This window comes from Ranitomeya imitator, chromosome 1 (genome assembly GCF_032444005.1).
Source record: "Ranitomeya imitator isolate aRanImi1 chromosome 1, aRanImi1.pri, whole genome shotgun sequence".
NCBI lineage: Eukaryota > Metazoa > Chordata > Amphibia > Anura > Dendrobatidae > Ranitomeya > Ranitomeya imitator.
Genome location: NC_091282.1, coordinates 507813056 through 507840477, shown reverse-complemented (window position 1 = coordinate 507840477; position 27422 = coordinate 507813056). Strand labels below are relative to the sequence as shown.

Sequence of the window (27422 nt, the reverse complement as noted above, 5' to 3'; positions counted from 1 at the left end):
CGGCGCTGCAAGGCCAAAAAACCCTCCTCTAGGTTATCCTATATAGTGTTTTTCCACTATTTAGCTGGATACGAGTGGAAAGACACTAATAGGAATTTTTTTTTTCAAATTTTAAACAGGCTGCACTATTTGAAAAAAAGGAAAATTTTTCTCAAGGTATGAGCCAGTAACGAACCCTGAGCTGAATCCAACCGGCTATGGCTGCACACAGACTACAGGGCGAGCTGGGCTCACACGGAGACCGTGCAGACAGCCGTAAACGGCGCTGCAAGGCCAAAAAACCCTCCTCTAGGTTATCCTATATAGTGTTTTTCCACTATTTAGCTGGATACGAGTGGAAAGACACTAATAGGAATTTTTTTTTTCAAATTTTAAACAGGCTGCACTATTTGAAAAAAAGGAAAATTTTTCTCAAGGTATGAGCCAGTAACGAACCCTGAGCTGAATCCAACCGGCTATGGCTGCACACAGACTACAGGGCGAGCTGGGCTCACACGGAGACCGTGCAGACAGCCGTAAACGGCGCTGCAAGGCCAAAAAACCCTCCTCTAGGTTATCCTATATAGTGTTTTTCCACTATTTAGCTGGATACGAGTGGAAAGACACTAATAGGAATTTTTTTTTTCAAATTTTAAACAGGCTGCACTATTTGAAAAAAAGGAAAATTTTTCTCAAGGTATGAGCCAGTAACGAACCCTGAGCTGAATCCAACCGGCTATGGCTGCACACAGACTACAGGGCGAGCTGGGCTCACACGGAGACCGTGCAGACAGCCGTAAACGGCGCTGCAAGGCCCAAAAACCCCCCTCTAGGTTATCCTATGTAGTGTTTTTCCACAATAGAGCTGGAGACTGGTGGAAAAACACTAATAGGAAATTTGAGAAAAAATGTGCAGCAGGCTGCACTAAGAGCAAAAAAGAACAACTGTGTGAGGCAGTGTGAACCCCCCCTGAGCTGAATACAACCGGGTATATGGCTGCACACAGACTACAGAGTGAGCTGCACACACACACACACAGAGACCTTGCAGAACGCTGTTAAAACAGCGCTGCAAGGCAAGAGCAAGGTGAACAGTGAAGAACACACAGCGTTTTGCTAAATTAGCCTTTGGAAAGGAAAATAAAGCAATTAGCTAGCTCAACTGGCCCTCAGTTAGAACACAGCGTCCTGTCCCTAACTGAAATCACAGCAGAGTGAGCGCAAAATGGCGGCAGCGCTTTTTTATAGTGCAGAGTGACATCATTTCAGCAGCCAATCCAAGCCTTGCCAGTACTTACATGCCCACCATGCTAAACAGGATGTGCCCACACTTTCATTCATTCCTCATTGGCTGCTGCGTTCAATTTGAATTCTGGGAACTTCCGATTCCGGTATCCGATACGCGGGAAGTATCGGAATTCAGTATCGGAATTCCGATACCGCAAATATCGGCCGATACCCGATACTTGCGGTATCGGAATGCTCAACACTACCAACCACACAACTGAAGAACCGATATCAAATCTTTGTAGAGGATGAAGATGGCACACCTAAGGATGAAGCAATACCAGCAAGCAAAAAAGAAAAGGGCACACAGCAACAAGTGACAGCAAAAAGTACAGCCAAGAAGCAACGAAGAGTGGTGGTGGTGGGAGACTCACTACTGAGAGGCACAGAAGCAGCCATCTGCAGACCGGACATAACTGCAAGAGAAGTATGCTGTCTTCCAGGTGCGATGATCAAGGATGTGACCGATAGGATACCAAAGCTCTTCAGCTCCAAGGACGTCCACCCATTTCTTCTGATACATGTTGGCACCAATGACACGGCAAGGAAGGACCTACCGACAATCTGCAAGGACTTTGAAGAGTTGGGGAAGAAAGTAAAGGAACTGGATGCACAGGTAGTTTTTTCTTCTATCCTTCCAGTAGACGGGCATGGCACCAGGAGATGGAACAGGATCCTTGATGCAAACAACTGGCTAAGACGATGGTGCAGACAACAAGGATTTGGATTCCTGGACCACGGTGTGAATTACTGGTATGATGGACTCCTCGCCAGAGACGGACTACACCTCAACAAACCTGGGAAACACACATTCGCCAGAAGACTCGCTACACTCATCAGGAGGGCGTTAAACTAGAAGAAGAGGGGACGGGAAGAAAAACATTAGACTCGAACAAAGACGACCCAGGAAAACATACTCAGAAGGGAGGTAAGAACATTTCTAAAACAATCCACAGTGAGGAGATTGGAACAAAACAAAATCCTCTAAACTGCATGCTCGCAAACGCCAGAAACCTGACAAACAAGATGGAAGAACTAGAAGCAGAAATATCTACAGGTAACTTTGACATAGTGGGAATAACCGAGACATGGTTAGATGAAAGCTATGACTGGGCAGTTAACTTACAGGGTTACAGTCTGTTTAGAAAGGATCGTAAAAATCGGAGAGGAGGAGGGGTTTGTCTCTATGTAAAGTCTTGTCTAAAGTCCACTTTAAGGGAGGATATTAGCGAAGGGAATGAGGATGTCGAGTCCATATGGGTTGAAATTCATGGAGGGAAAAATGGTAACAAAATTCTCATTGGGGTCTGTTACAAACCCCCAAATATAACAGAAAGCATGGAAAGTCTACTTCTAAAGCAGATAGATGAAGCTGCAACCCATAATGAGGTCCTGGTTATGGGGGACTTTAACTACCCGGATATTAACTGGGAAACAGAAACCTGTGAAACCCATAAAGGCAACAGGTTTCTGCTAATAACCAAGAAAAATTATCTTTCACAATTGGTGCAGAATCCAACCAGAGGAGCAGCACTTTTAGACCTAATACTATCTAATAGACCTGACAGAATAACAAATCTGCAGGTGGTTGGGCATTTAGGAAATAGCGACCACAATATTGTGCAGTTTCACCTGTCTTTCACTAGGGGGACTTGTCAGGGAGTCACAAAAACATTGAACTTTAGGAAGGCAAAGTTTGAACAGCTTAGAGATGCCCTTAATCTGGTAGACTGGGACAATATCCTCAGAAATGAGAATACAGATAATAAATGGGAAATGTTTAAGAACATCCTAAATAGGCAGTGTAAGCGGTTTATACCTTGTGGGAATAAAAGGACTAGAAATAGGAAAAACCCAATGTGGCTAAACAAAGAAGTAAGACAGGCAATTAACAGTAAAAAGAAAGCATTTGCACTACTAAAGCAGGATGGCACCATTGAAGCTCTAAAAAACTATAGGGAGAAAAATACTTTATCTAAAAAACTAATTAAAGCTGCCAAAAAGGAAACAGAGAAGCACATTGCTAAGGAGAGTAAAACTAATCCCAAACTGTTCTTCAACTATATCAATAGTAAAAGAATAAAAACTGAAAATGTAGGCCCCTTAAAAAATAGTGAGGAAAGAATGGTTGTAGATGACGAGGAAAAAGCTAACATATTAAACACCTTCTTCTCCACGGTATTCACGGTGGAAAATGAAATGCTAGGTGAAATCCCAAGAAACAATGAAAACCCTATATTAAGGGTCACCAATCTAACCCAAGAAGAGGTGCGAAACCGGCTAAATAAGATTAAAATAGATAAATCTCCGGGTCCGGATGGCATACACCCACGAGTACTAAGAGAACTAAGTAATGTAATAGATAAACCATTATTTCTTATTTTTAGTGACTCTATAGCGACAGGGTCTGTTCCGCAGGACTGGTGCATAGCAAATGTGGTGCCAATATTCAAAAAGGGCTCTAAAAGTGAACCTGGAAATTATAGGCCAGTAAGTCTAACCTCTATTGTTGGTAAAATATTTGAAGGGTTTCTGAGGGATGTTATTCTGGATTATCTCAATGAGAATAACTGTTTAACTCCATATCAGCATGGGTTTATGAGAAATCGCTCCTGTCAAACCAATCTAATCAGTTTTTATGAAGAGGTAAGCTATAGGCTGGACCACGGTGAGTCATTGGACGTGGTATATCTCGATTTTTCCAAAGCGTTTGATACCGTGCCGCACAAGAGGTTGGTACACAAAATGAGAATGCTTGGTCTGGCGGAAAATGTGTGCAAATGGGTTAGTAACTGGCTTAGTGATAGAAAGCAGAGGGTGGTTATAAATGGTATAGTCTCTAACTGGGTCGCTGTGACCAGTGGGGTACCGCAGGGGTCAGTATTGGGACCTGTTCTCTTCAACATATTCATTAATGATCTGGTAGAAGGTTTACACAGTAAAATATCGATATTTGCAGATGATACAAAACTATGTAAAGCAGTTAATACAAGAGAAGATAGTATTCTGCTACAGATGGATCTGGATAAGTTGGAAACTTGGGCTGAAAGGTGGCAGATGAGGTTTAACAATGATAAATGTAAGGTTATACACATGGGAAGAGGGAATCAATATCACCATTACACACTGAACGGGAAACCACTGGGTAAATCTGACAGGGAGAAGGACTTGGGGATCCTAGTTAATGATAAACTTACCTGGAGCAGCCAGTGCCAGGCAGCAGCTGCCAAGGCAAACAGGATCATGGGGTGCATTAAAAGAGGTCTGGATACACATGATGAGAGCATTATACTGCCTCTGTACAAATCCCTAGTTAGACCGCACATGGAGTACTGTGTCCAGTTTTGGGCACCGGTGCTCAGGAAGGATATAATGGAACTAGAGAGAGTACAAAGGAGGGCAACAAAATTAATAAAGGGGATGGGAGAACTACAATACCCAGATAGATTAGCGAAATTAGGATTATTTAGTCTAGAAAAAAGACGACTGAGGGGCGATCTAATAACCATGTATAAGTATATAAGGGGACAATACAAATATCTCGCTGAGGATCTGTTTATACCAAGGAAGGTGACGGGCACAAGGGGGCATTCTTTGCGTCTGGAGGAGAGAAGGTTTTTCCACCAACATAGAAGAGGATTCTTTACAGTTAGGGCAGTGAGAATCTGGAATTGCTTGCCTGAGGAGGTGGTGATGGCGAACTCAGTCGAGGGGTTCAAGAGAGGCCTGGATGTCTTCCTGGAGCAGAACAATATTGTATCATACAATTATTAGGTTCTGTAGAAGGACGTAGATCTGGGTATTTATTATAATGGAATATAGGCTGAACTGGATGGACAAATGTCTTTTTTCGGCCTTACTAACTATGTTACTATGTTACTATGTTACCCAAACCACCCAAAGCGGCCTCCGTTGCCGCCCCGATACGAAAAGAGTGAGGAGCGAAGCACGCACTGTCCAACCCCAAAAACCTCAACGCCTTCCTGAAAACCACCGTAAATTGATGTCTGGACAGAAATGTACCATCGGCATGGCACAGTAGAACCCCATCTCCCGCCGGCCTGCAGCTGCAAAAATTAGCTAAACAATTAACCGGACACATAACCGAACTCGCAACCTTTCCCAATACCACTCTCTGACCCCAGCCTTCCTGATCCGTTTTTGACCTACGTATCCAAAACTCAACTCTATCAGAAAAACAATAGCACGTCCCTTGCTAAAATGCCCCCCATAACATGTTTACTGGGAGCCACCAACTCCCCCAGTCTAAGCGCCCAAAAAAATGCAAGCGAAAAGGCCAACCTAAAGAGATTGCATTCAAAAACCGACGAGCATACGGAGGGCAAAATCTCCCCCAAACGTTCCAACAAACTAAAAGAAACTGGGCGCCTAGTATCACCCTGACCCCGACGCCTACGAAAACCCTTAACTGCCTGCTTCACCAGAAAGACCTTAGACAGATCTTTTTGCCCCCTTAATTTAAAACCAAAAGCTAGCGCCGCCAAAGTACGCGACACCTTAGCAGCGGACCGACCTTCACCTGCCCACACACTTAGCCAGGATAACAATGCCCCCACCTGCTCGTCTAAGCTCGCCCCGTAATGCCCCGCCCCCAAAAACCCCTCCCATGAAACCCAAACCGCCTGATAAGTCTCCCAAGTCTTAGGCGCCAATGACGACCTAATTAAACCTTCAGCGTCTCGAATACCACCTGCCAAAGCTCCGGCGGGCATCTCAAGCCGACGACATCCGCCTCCGGGGCCAACAATCGGAAACGGTCGAACTGCGAACGAGAAAGAGAATCAGCAATGGCATTGTAAGCACCTGGCACATGGGATGCCGTCACTTGCGCATTCAACGCTAAGCATGACAAAACCAACTGTCTTAACACACGAACCACAGGAGGCGATGACGCAAAAAGCCCATTGATAGAACAAACGACACCCATATTGTCACAATTAAAGCGCACCCGCCTATTTAGGAAATCTTTTGGCCATAAATGGACCGCCACCAGGATGGGAAAAATCTCCAACAAAGCAATATTCTTGACCAGGCCGGCACCAATCCAAGCCTCAGGCCAAAGTTCCGCACACCACTGCCCCCGAAAATATGCTCCAAAGCCAATGCCACCAGCGGCGTCCGTAAACAACTCCAGAGTGTCACTATCCGTCACCTCATCAATGATCAAGGAACGTCCGTTATAGTCCATCAAGAACCTGTTCCAAACCACCAAATCCTCACTCACTTCTGCCGACAATCTGATAAAATGATGAGGGGCACGCACTCCAGCCGTAGCACTCGCTAATCTTCTGGAAAAAACTCTATCCATGGGCAAAACCCGACAGGCAAAATTAAGCTTCCCCAGCAATGACTGCACCTCGTGCAGCGACAACTTCTTTAAACGACAGGCCCTGGCCACCTCAGCCCGAAGACCCTCCACCTTCTCAATCGGCAAACGAAACTCCCACCTCACCATGTCAATCACAATGCCCAAAAACGAAAGACACGTGTCTGGGCCTTCAGTCTTTCCAGGCGCCAACGGGACTCCGAAAAGATCAGCCACCCACTGAACCGCACTCAGCAACCTCCGGCAACGATCAGACCCAGCTGGGCCGACGCACAAAAAATCGTCCAGGTAGTGTATAACAGAATCACAACCGGACACATCGCGAACCACCCACTCCAAAAATGAACTGAACGATTCAAATAGAGCACAGGACAAGGAACAACCCATCGGTAAACACCTGTCCACGAATAACCCCCCATCCCAAAAACAACCTAACAGCCTAACACTGGAGGGGTGAACAGGCAACAATGGAAAAGCTGATTCGATGTCAGTTTTTGCCAACAGCGCCCCTTTTCCCGCCTTGCGCACCCAAGCCACCGCTTCATCAAAAGATACATATTCCACCGAGCAAAGCTCCGGTGCTATACCATCGTTGACGGACAACCCCCGCGGGTAAGACAAATGGTGGATCAGACGAAATTTTCCTGGCTCTTTTTTGGGCACGACCCCCAGCGGTGACACGACTAAATCCGGCAACAGAGATGCCTCAAACGGGCCCACCATAGGACCCAAAAACACCTCCTTTTCCAACTTTTCAGTGACCACTGAACTGTGCAACAAGGCAGAATGCAAATTTTTAACCCCTTGTGGCACCTCAAAACTAGGAGCTGGTATCACGAAACCATCCTTAAAACCTGAAAAAATTAATTCGGCCTTTTCCTTATCCGGGTATCTATTTAGATAAGGGGCCATCTTTACCAGACTCACTAGAGTCGCCCCCTTGGGAATTACCAGCCCTTGACCTGGGCTTACCTTTTTAAAACATTTAACGGCCCCATGCGAGGAACCGCTACAATGGGAGCAGAGATGCTTAAATTTGCAGCTGGCCCCAAACTTGCATTGCCCCTCGTTGAACTGCCAACACAATCCCGACTTCCGCTCTCCCAAACTCCCCGACTGGGCCCCGGAACCTGAACCACTGGCCTGGTTAGCCTGACCCGAGGATCCGGATCTCCCATGAAAGGAACGCCCAAATTTGTACTGTGCCATGACCCTCAGCCATAAACCAATATCCTTCTGATCCCACCTTATAGCAGGCCGGATAGCCTTCCGCTGCCGGAACTGCTCATCATACCTGAGCCAAGCCTGTCCCCCGTAAACCCGATAAGCCTCACCGATGGAATCCATATAACAAAACAACCCACTGGTGTTCTCCGGGGACTTTTCAGCAATTACACTGGCTAAAATCGCAAACGCCTGCAGCCAGTTTGAAAATGTTTGTGGTATCAGACGCCATCTCCGTTTCTCCTCATCCTCTTTCATACTTTCCTCTTTTTTGCTTTTATCCAAATTAAACTTCTCTAACGGAAGCAACGAGAAAATTTCAACATATTCATCTTTACCTATTTTTTCTTTCAGTTCCTTTTTAAGATGGGCCCCCAAAGGGCCTTCAAAACAAACGTAGACTTCGCCGTGAGCCCTGTCATCAAGATGCACCCTGCATTCTTTTTCCTTTTCCGTCTGCACCGACACCGAAACAGGCGGCACCTGCACTTGAGTTGTCGCCACAACACCAACCGGTGGCCCACAAGGGGCTACCCAAGCCGCTAGCTGCCTCTGCTCCACTAAACCCCTATCCAACCTAGACAACAGCGCCTGTACGCTATGTAACAACTCTTGTACCCCTGCCCCCCCGCAACGGCAGCCCCATTCGCCACATCCGCAGCAGCCATACTACCCAGCGTACCACCAGCCACCGGTACGGAAAACATCTTGCATAATTGGACTAGACATGGACACGTACTCACCAGGCTGCGAGGAGGCTGTGACCCCTCCAGCCGAAGTGCCGGTCTCCAGACGTCCCTGCTGCCCGATCTCCTGACTCGACCTCTGCTGCACTCGCTGTGCATCCTGCGTGCAATCCACTGCCGCCGTTGGGGAATGGGGTGGAATGCTGCCTCCGGACAATCCTGAGCCACTGGCCGAGGCCCACTGTGCTCCAGCCACACGAACCGGCACCGCTGCTGAGCTGCCGCCATTGTCCCGCTGGGCCGGATAATGCCCAGCTACCGGCGACAGAACCGGCGTGTCACTGGGCTGACACAGGCCGTCCGCCCCCCCGCTGGCTCCGTCGCCGCTATACTGCCTAGGGACAGGCCGTGCGACAGGAGCATCGCCGCTGCGGCCCCCTGCACTGCTGCGCCTTCCCCGCTGTCCGGCGCACGCTGGCTCCACCCCCCTACTGCCGCGAGGCTGAGGCCCAGTCACCACCGCAAAGGCCCGCCCGGCAATAGGATTCCTCCCAGGCCGGGACCTGCTGGCACCGCTACTCACCGGCGCCCGGCCTGGAGGGTCCCTGGAGGGGCTCCTGCGCCTGCGTGGGCCTCTGGGAGCCATATCCGGGGAGAGTCTCTCTGGGGGCCTACATCTCCGGGCCGGCCGCTCGGGCGGGGACGCTGCTGCTGCCGCCGCTTGACTCCCGCCGATGATCGCTGCTACCTGCGACTCCAGCCAGCCATCAGGGTGCGAAGCAGACACAGCCCTGAGGCTCTCCAAGACCCGGTCCACCGCAGACATGGTAGGTGATGTCTGCTCCAGAGTCTTGAAGAGCGGGAACTGACAGGCTCCACCCCCACCTCTCCCATATTACCCCCCATACATAGGCCCTCCTCTCAATCACCCTAAACCCACCTCCAACCCCTTGTCATGCTGGCCTCCGCTCAGGCCTTGCTGTGGGGGTTGGGCGGCCCTACTCCAGCCATTACTTCAGCCTCTTAGGCAGCCCTCACATGTGAACTCCTTCTCTTTGTGCCACCAAGCTCTTCATAGTCCCGGCCATATGCTCATATCTCCAGGATGACCAGGATTAGCCCCTTTAAAAGATGCTGTTTGTAATGGACGATGGGCTAAGCTTTGTTATTAAAAATAACCTGTGACTCCCTATCTGTCTATACAGACAATTTGAAGCTGCCATACTTGACACCTCTAGCATTCCGCCAGGAGACACTCCCTCTGGTTGGTCTCACCAAGTTGTTCTACTGACATTATAGTCTACAATTATATAATTTCTTCGCAAACACCTTAATAAGTCATAATATTTTTTGCTTCCACAGAAGCAATTCTGGAGGAGTGAACAAAAGGCAAGAGAATACTGGGTAGAGAGGGAGGGAGAGGGGGAGAGGACAACTTAGGACATTAACCCCTCTCTGACATGCGACGTACTATCCGGTCAATGTGCCCTGGGCTCCATGACCATGGACGGGATAGTATGTCTCAGCGATAGGCCATGCACACGGGTGGTGTGCGGCCAATCACAGCCGAGTGTCAGCTGATTCTCACAGCTGACACCTGGCACTAAGTGCCAGGAGCAGTCACAGACTGCTCCCGGCACTTTAACCCCTGGAATACTGCGATTGAACATGATCGCAGCATTCTGGGAGCAGGCAGAGGGCTGACAGCCCCTCTACCTTTGGATCGTAGACCCCGCGGCATGGCATGGGGTCGCGATCGCGCTGTCATGGTAACCCAATGTCGTCATGGCAACAGAGCTGAGAAACTTCCCGATCATGCACAGTTCATGATCAGGAAGTCTCTCAGGTCAGTGTGCAGTAAGTGGAGCGCTGACAGCTTCTATAGCATGCAGATGCCGCTTCACCTGCATGCTATAGAAGCAATCAGCCGACCAAAAATGATTGTCCCATTGTGCGACAAAGTGTAAAAGGTAGAATAAAGTAAAAACACATTTTTTAAATAATTGTAAAACTATTTTTAAAAAATAATAATAAAAAAATCTATATTTATTCTATAACTGAATAAATATTTGAATGAAAAAACAATCTAAACAATAAAAGTAAACATATTTGGTATCGCCACGTCCGTAATGACTCGACCTATAAAACTGTTAACCCCTTAAAACAGTGCTTTATCATCATACCGCCGAACAAAAAGTGTAATAACACGCGATCAATAAGACGGATATAAATAACCATGGTACCGCTGAAAACGTCATCTTGTCCCACAAAAAACAAGTTGCCATACAGTGTTCTCAGCTAAAAAATATAAAAGTTATAGCTGTCAGAATAAAGTGATGCAAAAACAATTATTTTTTCTATAAAATAATTTTCATTATATAAATGTGCCAAAACTTAAAAAAATATAAATGCGGTATTGCTGTAATCACACTGACCCGAAGAAAAAAACTGCCTTATCAATTTTACCACACATGGAACAGTATAAATGCCCCCCCTCCCCCCCGAAAAAAGAAATTTATGAATTGCTGTTTTTTGCTCATTCTGTCTCCAAAAAAACTGAATAAAAAGTGATCAAAAAATGTCATGCGCCAGAAAATTATACCAATAAAAACGTTAGCTCGTCCTGCTTAAAACAAGACCTCACATGACTCTGTGGGCCAAAACATGGAAAAATTATAGCTCTCAAAATGTGGTGATGCGAAAACAATTTTTTGCAATAAAACGCATCTTTTAGCATGTGACATCTGGCAAACATAAAAACCCGCTATAACGCCTATTTCCAGTACTGCATATGTCAATGTCCGTGTGTGTATTACTTGTGAGCTGTGGCACATGTGTGGCATGTCTGTGCCGCATCAGTGCCACACGGACGGGCGCCAGGGAAGAAACATTGCAGTAAGCGTTGTTCCCCGGCGCCGGGTGCCGAACACGGCTCTCATCATTCTCCCCTGCTCTGCTGGCGATCAGCGCAAGCAGGGGAGAATGATGAGTCACATTTAACCCGTTAACGACCACCGAAACGCCTTTTAATGGCGGCAGTTAAGAGTACCTTAACCACATTGTCACTTTTTAATGGCTCTGAGGTTTAAGATTATAGTGCCCCCCAGCGTCAGAATTTCTCTGGAGTCTCAGCTGCCAGGGGTAGCCGAGACCCCAGAGAGCATGATTTGGGTTGGTTTTTTACCAACCCCGGTGTTGCGATTGCCGTTATTAATGGTATAACGGCAACCGCAAGAAAAAAACTTGTTTATTTCCATTAGGGTTAGAGTTGGGCTAAAGTGAGTTAGGCTAAAGTCAGGGTGAGGGTTGGGGCTAAAGTTAGGGTAACGCTAAAGTTATGGTTAGGGTAATGCTAAAGTTAGGGTTAGGGTTGGGGCTAGAGTTGGGGTTAGGGTTTGGGGTTTGGATTATGGTTATGGTTGGGATCTGTCACGCTCATGCCCTGACTGGTGGGCATGAGCTCGGGGGGGTTTGTGGCTCCACTGAGCCACAAACCAGACTACCCTGGAAGGGGCGTGAATATGACAGCTGCCTTGGTCTTCACTGGAGCCTCTGATGGTGAGGTCAGGCTTCTGCAGCAGGCAGCTGCCAGGTGCTATTCCAGGGTGGTGCCTGGCTGTGGCTGCTGATACTACTTGTAGAATATTAAAACTAGGACAGGTGCGGGCATCAGGCAGGACTGGCAGAAGAGCATGGCGGAAACTCAGATGAGTAGGCTGGCACGGCTGAGACACAGGGCTGCAGGTACAGCAGAGACACCGGACTGACAGGTACGGCAGAGACACAGGGCTGGCAGGTATGGCAGAAACACAGGGCTGGCAGGTACGGCAGAGACACAGAGCTGGCAGGCACAGCAGATACACAGGGCTGGCAGGCATGGGAGAGACCCAGGGCTGGCAGGAACGGCAGAGCCACAGAGCTGGCAGGAACGGCAGAGCCACATGGCTGACAGGAATGGCAGAGCCACAGGGCTGGCAGGAACGGCAGAGACACAGGGCTGGCAGGAATGGCAGAGACACAGGGCTGGCAGGAACAGCAGAGACACAGGGCTGGCAGGAACAGCAGAGACACAGGGCTGGCAGGAACGGCAGAGACACAGGGCTGGTTGGTGTGATGTATGAAGGAACAGGTAGGAGCATGTTCACACAGGAGGTGCAGGTAGGGATATGTAGTATGAAGGAACAGGTAGGAGCCTGTTCACACTGGAGGTGCAGGTAAGGAAATAAGCAGAAAGGAATGAAGTATGAAGGAACAGGTTGGGACCTGTTCACACAGGAGATGCAGGTACAGAAACAAGCAGGAAGGAAAGGTGAATGAAGGAACAGATAGGAACCTGTTCACACAGGAAGAGAACTGCAAGGCTGTGGATAAGAATGGTAGAGCAGCAGGAGATGGAGCAGCAACAGAAGCTAAGCAGAGCGGAACCGCAAGGAATGCGGAGAGGAGCTGCAGCAAGGCATTACTGCAGCAGCAGAAGCTAGTGGAAAAGAAATTTCTTCGAGCTGTAGTTGTCCCTTTGGCACTGAACTGTTCATAAGTAGGGCTTGGCAATCACCAAACACCTTCACAGGATTCCGGAGCAGTGGAACAGGAACCACACTTAGACTCCGTCTGGTTAGCAGCTTGAATACATCTGCAGGGCCGAAGCTCCCACAAGGCACTGGAACAGACGCAGACTTGAACGGAAGGGAGTAATTCTCACCAAGAGCATCCTCTCCTATTGACCCAAGGTTTTGGAGCTTTAGATCCCCTGGACAGAGGCCATCCAGGCGTTCCTCACAAATGCAGCAACACCGTATGCCCTTCTTATGGCTGATTTCAGGCTGCTGCTTTGCCATCCCACTCTCATCAACCTTCTTAGGCTTCACTTGGGTAGCTGCTTTAACGAGTAGAGGAACTGGAGGAACACAGACGATCATGGCCTGACGTGGAGGTTTCTTCACGGGTTTCGCTCATCTGGAGCACCTCTCGGATCTAGATGGGGAAGACTTCACAGGAGCAGCAGGATGAGGTATGTCAAAGACTCTACGGAAGGCCACCAGGAAAGCTCCTAGGTTCATGACGATAGGATCCCCTACTTCCCAGGGGGTAGTGATCCATATTAGAGCATCTTCGGACACGTAGGACATGATGTAACCCACCTTGACCTGGTCAGAGGGGAAACAAGCTGCATTCTGCAGGATGTAGTGCAAGCACTGTTTCAGGAACCTTTGGCATTCTTCAGGAATCCCATAGAACATAGGTGGGTCAGCTGGGTCGTGCTCCTCCTCATAGGACTGAAGTTGCTTGAAAAGAGCATTAGAGACAATGATTGGGTCAGAAGTCTCCTCAATCTGAACCACCCTTGGTGGAACAAATGTTTCAGGTTGCTCATATAGGTAGAGAGAAAGTTCATCATGGTCTGCGAGCGATAGGACATGGGATACAGCGGAGGCCATGGCCTGTGCAAACTGTCACGCTCATGCCCTGACTGGTGGGAGTGAGCTCGGGGGGTTTGTGGACCTACTGAGCCACAAACCAGACTACCCTGGAAGGGGTGTGACTATGACAGCTGCCTTGGTCTTCACTGGAGCCTCTGATGGTGAGGTCAGGCTTGTGCGGCAGGCAGCTGCCAGGTGCTACTCCAGGGTGGTGTCTGGCTGTGGCTGCTGATCCCACTTGGAGAACAGGAACACTAGGACAGGTGCGGGCATCAGGCAGGACTGGCAGAAGAGCACGACTGAAACTCAGACGAGTAGGCTGGCATGGCTGAGACACAGGGCTGGCAGAGACACAGGGCTGGCAGGTACGGCAGAGACACAGGACTAGCAGGCACGGTAGAGACACAGGGCTGGCAGGTATGGCAGAGACACAGGGCTGGCAGGCACGGCAGAGACACAGGGCTGGCAGGCACAGAAGAGACACAGGGCTGGCAGGAACAGCAGAGAAACAGGGGTGCCAGGAACAGCAGAGGCACAGGGCTGGCAGAAATGGCAGAGACACAGGGCTGGTTGGTGTGGTGTATGAAGGAACAGGTAGGGACCTGTTGACACAGGAGGTGCAGGTAAGGAAACAAGCAGAAAGGAATGAAGTATGAAGGAACAGATTGGGACCTGTTCACACAGAAGATGCAGGTACGGAAACAAGCAGGAAGGAAAGGAGAATGATGGAACAGGTAGGGACCTGTTCACACAGGAAGAGAACCGCAAGGCTGCGGATAAGAATGGTAGAGCAGGAGGAGATGGAGCAGCAACAGAAGCTAAGCAGAACGGAACCGCAAGGAATGCGGAGAGGAGCTGCAGCAAGAGATTAGTGCAGCAGCAGAAGCTAAACTGAGCGGAACCACAAGGAATGTGGAGAGGAGCTGCAGCAAGAGGTTTATGCAGCAGCAAAACAGAGCAAAACCACAAGGAGTGCAGAGAGGAGCTGCAGCAAGGGATTACTGCAGCAGCAAATCTAAGCAGAGCGGAACCACAAGGAATGTGGAGAGGAGCTGCAGCAAGGAGTGCAGAGCAGAGGTAAAGCCACAAAGGTACAGAGCAGGCAGAGCCGCAAGAGTGCGAAGCGTAAGCAGACTGGAAACACAAGGAAAGACACAGCAGGGAAGGAAGCCACAGACAAGGAGACCGAGATAAGACTAAGTTCAGACAAGGTAATGGAACAAGAAAAAGAACAAGAACAAAGACACAGGGACCAGGATATTCTGCTTCCTGGAGGGCGGACAACAAGACCAAGGCAAGAACACTGAAAAAAAGCTTCTAGAGAGGAAGTAACACAGAGCAAGACCTGGTAAGCTCAGAAGTTAAACACAAACTGAGTTAACACATTGCACAGACCCAGTCCACTGGGTGGAGCTGCACTAAATACTGGAGGCCTTCTGGCAATTGGTCAGGAACAGATGAGGTAGGTGCACCTGATTCCTATCAGAACCAGAGAGTTCAGGCACCGCCCCCCTATGCACACAGCCAGGAAGCATGCAGAGGGCAGAGGCACAGAATATGGAGCTGGCAAGAAACAGAAACCACATCATGACCTGGGGCAGTGGGTAAGATAGTGTGAGAGATAAGAGGCCATGCCGTGATGCCATCAGAATTGATACAGAGTTAGGGTTAGGGGTGTTTGGGGTTAGATTTGTGGTTATGGATAGAGTTAGGATTAGGGTTAGGGGTGTGTTGGAGTTAGAATTGGAGGTTTCCACTGTTTAGGCACATCAGGGGCTCTCCACGCACAACATTTTCGCAAATTTCTATTTTTTTCACAAATAAACACAAGTCAAATCAAATAAATGTTACCACTATCATGAAGTACAATATGTCTCAAGAAAACAGTGTCATAATCACCAGGATCCATGGAAGCGTTCCAGAGTTATTACCTCATAAAGGGACAGTGGTCAGAATTGTAAAAATTGGCCTGGTCATTAATATTCAAACCACCCTTGGGGGTAAAGTGGTTAACAGGAGCATAGTAAGGTCAGAGACTCAGGCTTCTCTACCTTTAAAAGTACTCCTGGGACAGAGATAGTTAAGGTTCCAGGGACAGGTTGAGGCCCTCCCTTCCTTACTGAAGACATCACAGTTTGACACACTGATGCAGATAACACTATGCAACCATGGGCTGAGCATGGGCGGGACAGGGTGCGGCTTAGCCAGCTTGTCAAATTCATGACAAGTTAGGCGTAACTCACTCTATACCAGTGAAAAAAGTGCTGCCATGAAGATTTTTTTTGTTAATAAATCTGTGTATATCCATGTAATGTACTGTGTGTGTATTAATATACTCACCTACTGCCACTTAAGTATTTCTAAGTGACATAGCCGTTCTTCAGACTCTCCAGGTTGCAGTGCACTTTACATGTCCTGAAAGTGGCTTTTTAAAGTGTAAGCCTATGGAGCATTACAGCAAGACTCCATAGACTTACATTGTAAAAGAGATTTCCAGCTCATGCATAGAGCATAGAGTGACATAGAGCATAGAGTGACAGGTGAGCCTGAATAGTGGAGACGTCACTCAGAAGAGGAGTAGAACAGCGCTGAATCCTGGAGAAGGCGGTGGTAGGTGAGTATATTAACACATATAAACATAATAGACACAGATTTATAAAAATATATAAAATATAAAAAATAAAAATCTTCATGGAAGGGATCCTTTAAGAGATGCGTCTAATTCATTTAGTGCTGTGCACCTCTTATTGAATTTGATGCATCGCACTCCAGACAGCCCTTCATTAAGGATTGACGTGAGCAACTCCAGTCAATGGATCAGCCCCAAAATCGCTTCCGACCTCTGCCACCCTTCATACCTATAAGCTACAGCTTAAGTGCACCAGAGCCTTCTTTTGAAACTATCCACGTGCCTGTGTCGATTGATTGGTTGGAACTGATTTGATTCAAATTTTATTTTCATTCACTGAAAAGCCTAATAAAATGAAGCATAACGTAGCAGGAAGTATACTGAAATATGAAGCATATTAAAAAGCTATGCATCTTTTCATCAGACAGTTTTTAATAGAACATGAAAAGTGCTTGAATTAAAAAACGTGGTCAGTGTATTCAATGTATAGTTACAATAAAAAAAGAATATATCATACGATGCAGTAATTTGTGGAACCAGTTTATTCCTAAATAATAATATTCTATGTCGATAATTTGCATATAGAGTGAATAATCACAATTTACACTGATTAGACACGGTAGACAATTCTGGCCCTAAATCTCCTATTAATGTTCTCATGACATCAGCAATGGTGAGTCCTTGGTGCCTTCACAAATGGCTCTGTAGTACTTGGCCACAATTGAAGCCAAAGCTCATCTATCTATTTGGCACTAAAATTCTCCCCAGTGACTGCAATGAGAAGAAAATGCTAAATAGCTGGAGCAGACACTTCAGAAATGAGCAGTGATGCCTCATGTCAGCACTATTCTGTGGTTTCAGAGTTGCCAGGACTCCTTCTCTAAAGGTCATGACATGACTCTATAGAGACAGTGATGAGGCTCCAAGAATGTGTTAGTTCCCCTACTATAGATTGAAACTTAGAAATAAAACTAGCATGAAGTCTTCAGATAAATATCCAACTATAACGCTGAACCTTCTCTCCAGGTCCCTCTGAGACTCTTCCCTTTTCATCAGCTCTGAAACTTCTCCTTATGGCATTGAATAAGCTTCAGTATTTGAAATATCAAGAGTAGCCAAAACAAGAAGCCTTAGATTAATGTGATGGGGAGGGCATTTATATTTTAATGTTGACAGCTGCTGTTTGACCTTCATGAAACGAAGTGTTGATGTCAGTCAATTGACCAGCGGGCAGAGTTCCACAACTGCATAAGCTGGAAATTCAGACCCAAGTGGTTCCAGCATGTTCAACATATGTTAAAGGTAGTCTGTCAGCACAAAAAGACTGTCCAAACCACACATAGGCGCTCGGAACATCCTTGGCATGGTCAAACATTACAGTACACCTTCCATCCTACTTCTTTTTCATAGTTTTGATTCCCCTCTTCCTTGATTGAAAGTTCTGGCTTTACAGGGGAAAAAAGAGAAGGGCAGCGATAAATGCAAAACAAATAGGTGAACTGTTTGGACTGTTTTCTTGCCTTGAACAGTCATTTTGTGCTGACAGATTCTCTTTAAAGGGAACCTGTTACATATAAAAACATTATTAATCTGCAGATATGGGGCAAATCTACAGGTTAATAGCTGGAAGGAAATTAACTTTATTTCTCTCGGCAGCCTCCAGCTTTGGGCTCATACTCACATGTGAGAAACTTGGATGAGTCTCGCACGTCAATACCTGGCACTGCACCCGGCACTCAGGAGTGGAGTGTGTGGCTGCATGTATTGCTACGCGGCTGCATGCTCCGCTCCTGAGTGCTGGCTGCAGTGTTGGGTATTGACGTGCAAGACTCATCCGAGTTTCTCACATGTGAGAATGAGCCCTTTCAGTCATACTCAGTGCATAGTGAGTGGAGGGTATAACCGCATCCCGGTACTGACCAATAGCTGGCACTAAAGCCACTCACTGTGTACTGAGCGCTGACTCATGCCACGTTGACCCACCCCTATGACCAAAGTCCAAGAGTGCCTTGAAGAATAAACTGTATTTCCTTCTGGCAGCGGGCAGCTTCAGAATACTATTAACTTGCAGATTAACCCCTTTATCTTCAGGTATATATATTTTTTTTACATTACAGGTTCCCTTTAAGCAAGTTTTGACATTTTTTTTTTACCTTGTTGATATATGACTTCCCATTGCTCATATTTTGCTCATTTGCTGGGTGGACACATAAAGAGACATCTATTTATATAATTGTCTAAGGTCCACTTCTGTCTGTTTGTCTGTCTTTCTGTCTGTCTGTCACGGATATCCCACGTCACTGATTGGTCGCGGCCGCCGGCGATGGGCACAGTCCGGCCGCGAATTGGCCCCTCCCTACTCCCCTGCAGTCAATGCCCCCTCCATACTCCCCCCCAGTCAGCGCCCACATAGCGTTAAAAGGACTGCCTTACACCGTGGCATAACACGGTGTAAGGCAGTCTGTTAACACTGCCATTAACCCTCTGTGTGACCAACTTTTTACTATTGATGCTGCACAGGCAACATATAATGTTAAAAATAATAATAATAAAAAAAAAATCATTATATACTCACCCTTCGACGGCCCCCGGATACAGCCCAGGCCTTTCCCGCTCCTCGCGCGCCGCTCCGGTCCCCAGAATGCATTGCGGCAATGACCGGAGATGACGTAGCAGTCTCGCAAGACCACTACATCATCATGTGTTGATGCCGCTTGGGACCGGAGCAGCGCGGGAGGAGCGGGAAAGACCTGGGCTGGATCCGGGGGCTGTCGGAGGGTGAGTATATAACCATTTTTTATTTTAATTCTTTTTTTAACAGGGATATAGTGCCCACATTGCTACATACTGCGTGGGCTGTATTATATACTACATGGGCAGTGTTATATACTGCGTGGGCTGTGCTATATACTACGTCTGCTGTGCAATTTAATACGTGGCTGTGCTATATACTACATGGGCTATGTAATATACTACGTGGGCTGTGCTATATACTGCTTGGGCTGTGTTATATACTGCGTAGGCTGTGCAATATACTACGTGGCTGTGCTATATACTACATGGACTGTGCAATATACTGCATGGCTGTGCAATATACTTCGTGGCTGTGCAATATACTACTTGGCTGTGCTATATACTACATGGGACTATGTGGACTGTGTTATTTAGTGCATGGGCTGTGTTATATACTACATTGCTGTGCTATATACTACGTCGGCATTGCAATATACTACGTGGGCTGTGTAGTACTGTATATTACGTGGCTGTAATATAATGCGTGGGCTGTGTTATATACTGTGCTGGCTGTGCAATATACTATGTGGCTGTGCTATATACTACGTGGGCTGTGTAATATACTACGTGGCTGTGTTATATACTATGTGGGCTGTGCTATATTTTACGTGGACTGTGCAATATTCTACGTGGACTGTGCAATATACTATGTGGCTGTGAAGTATACTACGTGGCTGTGCTATATACTACTTGGCTGTGCTATATACTATGTGGAACTACATGGGCTGTGTTATATACTGCATGGGCTGTGCTATATACTACGTCGCTGTGCTATATACTATATGGGCTGTGTAATATACTACGTGGCTGTGTAATATACTGCATGGGCTGTGCTATATAATATGTGGCTGTGCTATATACTACGTGGGCTGTGCAATATACTACGTGGCTGTGCAATATACTGCGTGGCTGTGCAATATACTAAGTGGCTGTGCAATATACTATGTGGGCTGTGCAATATACTACGTGGGCTGTGCTACATACTACGTGGCTGTGCAATATACTACGTGGCTGTGTTATACACTACGTGGGCTGTGTTATACACTACGTGGGCTGTGTTATATACTACGTGGCTGTGTTATATGCTATGTGGGCTGCTATATACTATGTGGCTGTGCTATATACTATGTGGCTGTGCTATATACTACATGGCTGGCCGCGAATAATCAGCGACAGGTGCACTCCGGCCGCGAATTGGTGCAGGATTTAAACCACGCTTCGCTAATTGGTAGCGCCCGGCCAGCCGAATTCTGTGTATTATTCTAAAATCTTCATAAATAAACTACATACATATTCTAGAATACCCGATGCGTTAGAATCGAGCCACCATCTAGTATAGCATTAACATCTCCCAACAAAGTACCTGGAAATTATATTTTAGTTTTTTTTTTTGCATCGGTCGTCCGTTAATTTAGAGAAACATAACGTGCACCCCACAAGACAGATGCCCCAATTCACCCAATGTCATGTCTGAATCCTTGCAATAGTGTGTTCTTGGACACTTTAAAAAGATGACTATTTATTATTAGCGGCTCATGTCATTAGATTTCTTAATGTATTCCAGCCATGTACTATATACAAATTATCTGTTTCTTCCAAATACTCAGATTTTATGAAGTTATTGGTAACTTTTAAATCGTGATCCAAGTCTTTAGCTCGATTCTACTTTTAAAGTGCATGGTCACATTAGAGTCAGACCGCAGGAATTGTAATAGTGTTTTGTCCCGAGAAGCCTGACACAGTGGGCAAGCTTGGCATCAGAGTCTTCCTCTGCAGAAACCACAATTATGAAAGAGGAATTGAAAACAGGACAGATGATATCCATCACAAAATATATAGCAAACACTGGCAGAATTAATGTTTTGTCCTGGTTATTCCATATTGCAAGCATTCAGTGTCTGTAGTCTAATGTTGGCGCTCACCCGCAGTCTGAATATAATGCTGCTTGCCACGGAAGCTGGCACAGTACAGTGGGCACATTAATAAGATCAACAAATCTTCATGTAACAGTTTATTCCGGTCAGGATTATGATCCCGGTTTACTGCTGTCACTCTGGGCAGGTCTCGGAGTGTGATAAATGGCCTCTTGGGCGTGAATAATGTATGAGTGCCGCTTGTTCTGCGCAAGATTAACAGGTCGTACAGTAGTTTCTTCCTAAACTTTGTTACATAGGAAAAAAGAAAAAAGTCTTTGCTTGAAATGATGGTAATAAAGTAGTTATCCTTATGGTACTCCTAAAGAGCAACTGTCGATTTAATTATTATTATTTATTAAATATTTTTTGCCACAAATCAATAGTATTTTGTAAATGTTGTAATATACCTTAGCAGAGAAATCTGCTTCTTTCTCCTACAGAACTGATCATTCATTGTTAAAATTCTCATTTCCAAGGTAAAATCTGTCTTCAGTGAATAAAGATTTTCCCATTGCTGAGACAGAAGATGGCAGCTGGGGCTCATAAAGTTCTATGGAAAGGGAGTGGACGGAGTAGGGAGGAGCTAGAAAAGACTGGGAACCTGGACTCTGATTCATGCTGCCCAAACTAAGAAGAGACTGGATGCACTATTGCAGCCAGATATGTTTCTCTCGGAAGCAATTTACAGTTTTAGGCTGCCGTCACACTAGCAGTATTTGGTCAGTATTTTACCTCAGTATTTGTAAGCCAAAACCAGGAGTGGAACAACATATAATAGAAACATATGCACCACTTCTGTATTTATCAGCCACTCCTGGTTTTGGCTTACAGATATTGAGGTAAAAAAAATTATCCAAATACTGCTAGTGTGACGGCAGCCTTAGAAAAAACATAGTAAGAAGATCTAGCTGTAGACCACTGCCAGAGATCAGGGCTAGTCCAGCTCTACTCTCAGATGGCTTTTCCAGCACTGCCGGAGGGTTAGAGGCTATTGACTGGTCTCTCCTTGAGTACACATGAGGGAAATCTTGTCCATTTCCCGCAGCAGCACTGGGATATGCCGGCCAAGGATGGAGCAGGACCAGTTTGGATTGCAGCTATGATCCTTGGCTGAATCTTTTAAGTATATTCTCTCAGAACGTCAAGAACATATCAGAGAAAAATATACATGGCTGTAATTGTGCAGCCAGACTCTGATTACTGCTGGCCATGATTTGGACACCATGGATCAGATGAAAGGTTACCTTTGCTAATATAGCTCCATCATGTTCCACAGCGCTTTACGTACATTATCATCCTCACTGGGACTAACAATCTAGATTCCCTATCAGTATGTCTTTGGAGTGTGGGAGGAAACCAGAGAACCTGAAGGAAACCCACGCAAACACGAGGAGAACATACAGACTCCTTGCAGATGTTGTCCTTGGTGGGACAGGACTCCAATGTTGCAATGCAACACTGCTAACCTCTGAGCCACTGTGCAGTCCAGAATGAGTTGACCTACCAAAGTGTCTTGCTGACTGGCTAATCAAGGAAACAATCAGTGGCCCATCACAGAATTGGTTTTGGGACTGTTGAGCTTTTGTCACTTGGCTCTAACATATACCAGCAATTGTATGTTTGCTTTTACGCCTGATGAGAATTTTTGAAGAATACTCTTGTGTTCCAGTTTGACATATTCTTGATTACTCTTCTGGATTAATGCTTTAATTGAATGCTCTGTCCCATTTGACTTTGGCCTACTATACTGTGGGGATTGTTTGAAGACGGGTCAATGAAAATGTATAAAAATGCATAAACGGCCTGTGTTGGTGAAATAACCCTTTTAGTATATCCAAGGCCATTATATCCTGACCTAAGTATGTTGAAAATGTAATATTTTTTATCACATTTGCTTAAGTTTATGAACTTCATCCATCATATGCCTTATTTTCCAGGGAGCACTGCTTTGCAGTGAAGGATCTATACTGCTTTAAAGAGTGGCTGTCAATCGAGGAAAATTCTCAGAAAGGAATCTATAAACCAGGATTAATGCTATTGACAGTCCCTGATTGTGAAAAGCTCCCGAGCCTGCAATCAAGTCCTGGGGCCTGCATTAAGATTCCATACTTTGGTAAGCTATAGTCCAATTATTTGGAAATTACCTTATATATACTTGTGTATAAGCTGACCCGAGTATAAGCCGAGACACCTAATTTTGTCACGAAAAACTGGGAAAAAGTATTGACTTGAGTTTAAGCTGGATATGCATTGTCCCCTCATCCCCATCCTTGTCTGCATGGCTCCTCATCACCATCATTCTTTGCATGGCTCCTTTCCCCATCCTTGTCTGAATGACTCCTTTTGCCATCCTTGTATGCATGGCTCCTTATTCCTATCCTTCTCTAGATGGCTCCTTATTCCCATCCTTGTATGCATGGCTCCTTATTCCCATCCTTGTCTGCATGGCTCCTTATTCCCATCCTTGTCTGCATGGCTCCTTATTCCCATCCTTGTCTGCTTGGCTCCTTAATCCCATCCTTGTCTGCGTGGCTCCTTATCCCCATCCTTGTCTGCTTGGCTCCTTATTCCAATCCTTGTCTGCATGGCTCCTTATCCCCATCCTTGTCTGCATGGCTCCTTATCCCCATCCTTGTCTGCATGGCTCCTTATCCCTGTCCTTGAATGTATAGCCTCGTTATACCCATCCTTGTCTGCATGGCTCCTTATCCCTGTCCTTGAATGCATAGCCTCCTTATCCCTATCCTTGTCTGCGTGGCTCCTTATTCCCATCCTTGCCTGCATGACTCCTTATCCCATCCTTGTATGCATAGCCTCCTTATCCCTATCCTTGTCTGCGTGGCTCCTTATCCCCATCCTTGTCTGCTTGGCTCCTTTCCCCATCCTTGTATATGTGGCTCATTATCCCCATTCTTGTCTGCATGGCTCCTTATCCCCATCCTTGTCTGCATGGCTCCTTATCCCCATCCTTGTCTGCATGGCTCCTTATCCCCATCCTTGTCTGCATGGCTCCTTATCCCCATCCTTGTATGCATAGCCTCCTCATCCCCATCCTTGTCTGCATGGCTCCTTAACCCCGTCCTTGTATGCATAGCCTCCTCATCCCCATCCTTGTCTGCATGGCTCCTTATCCCTATCCTTGTATGCATGGTTCCTCATCCTATCCTTGTATGCATGGTTCCTCATCCTTATCCTTGTATGCATGGTTCCTCATCCCTATCCTTGTATGCATGGTTCCTCATCCATATACTTGTATGCATGGACCATGAGAAAAGCATAAAAAAATCCTACTTACCTTCCCTGCGTGCCCTCGCTGTGTCTTGTTCTGGTGCCCACAGCTCCAGCTGCTGGGCAGTCACGCGTCCCCGCTCATTAAGGTAATGAATATTCACTCCACTCCACGCCTATGGGAGTGGAGAGAGGTGAATATTCATAAGTCTTAAGTAGTTTAGCAACAGCCTCGGGCTCTTACCTCCTGTGACCCGCTGCTCCACCTCTCCCCCTCCCCCGCCGTCTTCTGGGATTTACTCGAGTATAAGCCAAGGGGGGAATTTTCAGCCCCCAAAAAATGTGCTGAAAAACTCGGCTTATACTTGAGTATATACGATAACTTGACTTTTTGATCCTCTTTAAAGTCATTAGATTAGATTTACAGTAAGGTCATACACATATTTCAGATGTCGGCCATGTATGTTTTTTTAAAATGCAGCTCATCAGTAAGCAAAGAAAGAAACGTTAATAGCTGTGTAGAATATAATGGATCAGTGTACTGATGGTGCAAAACACTGACATTAAATGTTCATGAAAAATTAATGTGTGAATGAGCCTTAACAGTTTCAGTAAAAATGGTATCAATAAAACAAAAAACAATATTTTTTGACATGGGCACATTTTTTTTTTACCTAATTGAATGTTCTTTTGGATATATTTTTTAATATTTTTGCATTTGAGTCTTATTATTTGCGAAACCGAAAAATCATCTTTACCACATCTGTAGGTAAATGTTTAACCCCTTACCAGCACAGTTATTTTCAATTTTTCAGTTTTCATTTTTTCCTCTCCCTTCTGCTAAGAGCCATAACTTTCATTTTTTTCATCAACATAGTCATGGGAGGGCTTGTTTTTTACTGGGCAAGTTGTATTTTTCAATGGCATCATTCATTTTATCAGGGGATGAAACTCTTACTGGCTAAAGAAACCTTTAATGGTTAAAGTAAACATGTCACCAGTTTCTTCATGTCTGAACTAAGACTAGCAACTTAATCATTCCATAAAGGGGTATATAACTCCCTGACACCCCCTGTATAACCCCCAATAAATATATATATATATCATTATGTATGTCTGTTGTGTGTACTGGGATCATATAGATTCCGGGTTATATGATCATGTCTTTTAATGTTTTCTCTTTTTCTGCTTTTTTTTTTCAGATTTACATAAGGAAAATATTACGAGTAAGTTGCAATAATGTACAGTACACATTATTTCAAAATCTACAATGTTATTTAGTTATATTATATGACTTATTTGTATAAAACTTTATAAATGTATGCCCCAGTGAGCTTGTCATTTACAAGAATGAGTACTCAGTGGACCTCCAAAGAGGGTCTTAATCCTTGGCCCCTCATTCTAAAATCCTTGGCCCCTCATTTTATTATATAAGTATATATACACATATATATATATATATATATATATATATATATACTACATTGTGGCCCGATTCTAACGCATCGGGTATTCTAGAATATGCATGTCCCCGTAGTATATGGACAATGATGATTCCAGAATTCGCGGCAGACTGTGCCCGTCGCTAGGGTTGAGCGACCTTGACCTTTTTAGAGTCGAGTCGTGTTTCGCAAAACCCGACTATCTTAGAAGTCGAGTCGAGTGGAATCGGCCGATTATGGCGAAAAGTCGGGTATCGCCCGAAACACGAAACCCAATGCAAGTCAATGGGGGAGCATAGTCGGCAGTGAGTGGAGGCCAGGAAAACACCTACACTGCCCATTTTAATGGCAAAAACATCCATTCTTGTTACAGAAGCTTGTCAATCGTAATTTAGCTTATAATAGATGGAAGGCATTTGAAATTGGGGGTCATTTGGCTAAAGTTGTGGGGGGTAGGGCTGGTTCAAGTAATTAGTGGGCCCAGTAAATCTGGACCACGTCACGGCAGTGGAGCAGGGAGAGGTAAGTATTTCAACTTTGCAAGTGCTGTGATCCTGAGCAAGCAGGGGGGGCCCACTCGTTGGCATTGGCACTGGCACAGGGCCCCTCAAAGTACAGCGGTGTGTTTGCACGGCGGGGGCGCCTCCCACCGGCAGCAACACTTTTGCGTACTATGAGAGGCCCTGTGCCAGTGACGTCGCCAACTAGTATTCCTCCCCCCACCTGATGAAGGAACCTGCACTTTCATCTGCACCTTCCTCTTTGTCCCCGTGTAAGGTGGTATGGTATGCGGGAAGAGGAACCTGACTTTCAGCAGGGTCACAATCTTGCTGTGTAGCGTGCACGGGGAATTTTGCGTTATGGGTCAATGTACCAGCAGACTCATCTATCACTGGCTGGGCAATGGGCAGGATGAGGAGGAAACACAGATATAGGCCCAAAGAATAAAGTTGGCTAAATGCAGTTCAAAATTGGTAACACAGGACTAACCAGGGGGCATTGCAGTGGAGGACAACTGGAATGAGAGGCTGACACAGAGAGTAGGCCCAAATCAGTAAGTAGTCGAAATGCAGTTCAAAATTGGCAACCGAAGTAAACAGGCAGCACAGCTTTGTTCAGTGGAGGAGAACAGCAAGGAGTGGCAGACACCGATAGTAGGCCCCGACCCAACTAGTAGGCCAAATGCAGTCTAACATTAACAACTACTTAACGAGAGCCTGAAAATGGAATTTCAGGTCAGGAAACCAGGAGAACAGCAAGGAGTGGCAGACACCGATAGTAGGCCCCAAACCAACTAGTACGCCAAATGCAGTTGTTCCATTTAACCACAATTTAATGAGAGCCTGAAGATAGAAGCTCAGGAAAGGCAACCTGGAGAACACCTTGGAGTGTAACACACCATCTCTCTACACCCCATACCCAATTTGTAGGCCTAATGCAGTGTAGTTTCCAACAACTACTAAACTAGGGC

The 27422-nt window shown here is 46.0% G+C and overlaps 1 protein-coding gene across 1 annotated transcript in view; it reads left to right on the top strand.

Annotated features, from left to right (window-relative positions):
• The window catches only part of MUSK (muscle associated receptor tyrosine kinase), a 331368-nt gene that overhangs the window by 222366 nt on the left and 81580 nt on the right, over positions 1 to 27422 (top strand). Inside the window, exons 10-11 of the mRNA XM_069745513.1 lie at positions 23219 to 23394; positions 25712 to 25735. Coding sequence (XP_069601614.1) covers positions 23219 to 23394; positions 25712 to 25735 — 200 coding nt within the window. The remainder of the gene's footprint in view (positions 1 to 23218; positions 23395 to 25711; positions 25736 to 27422) is intronic.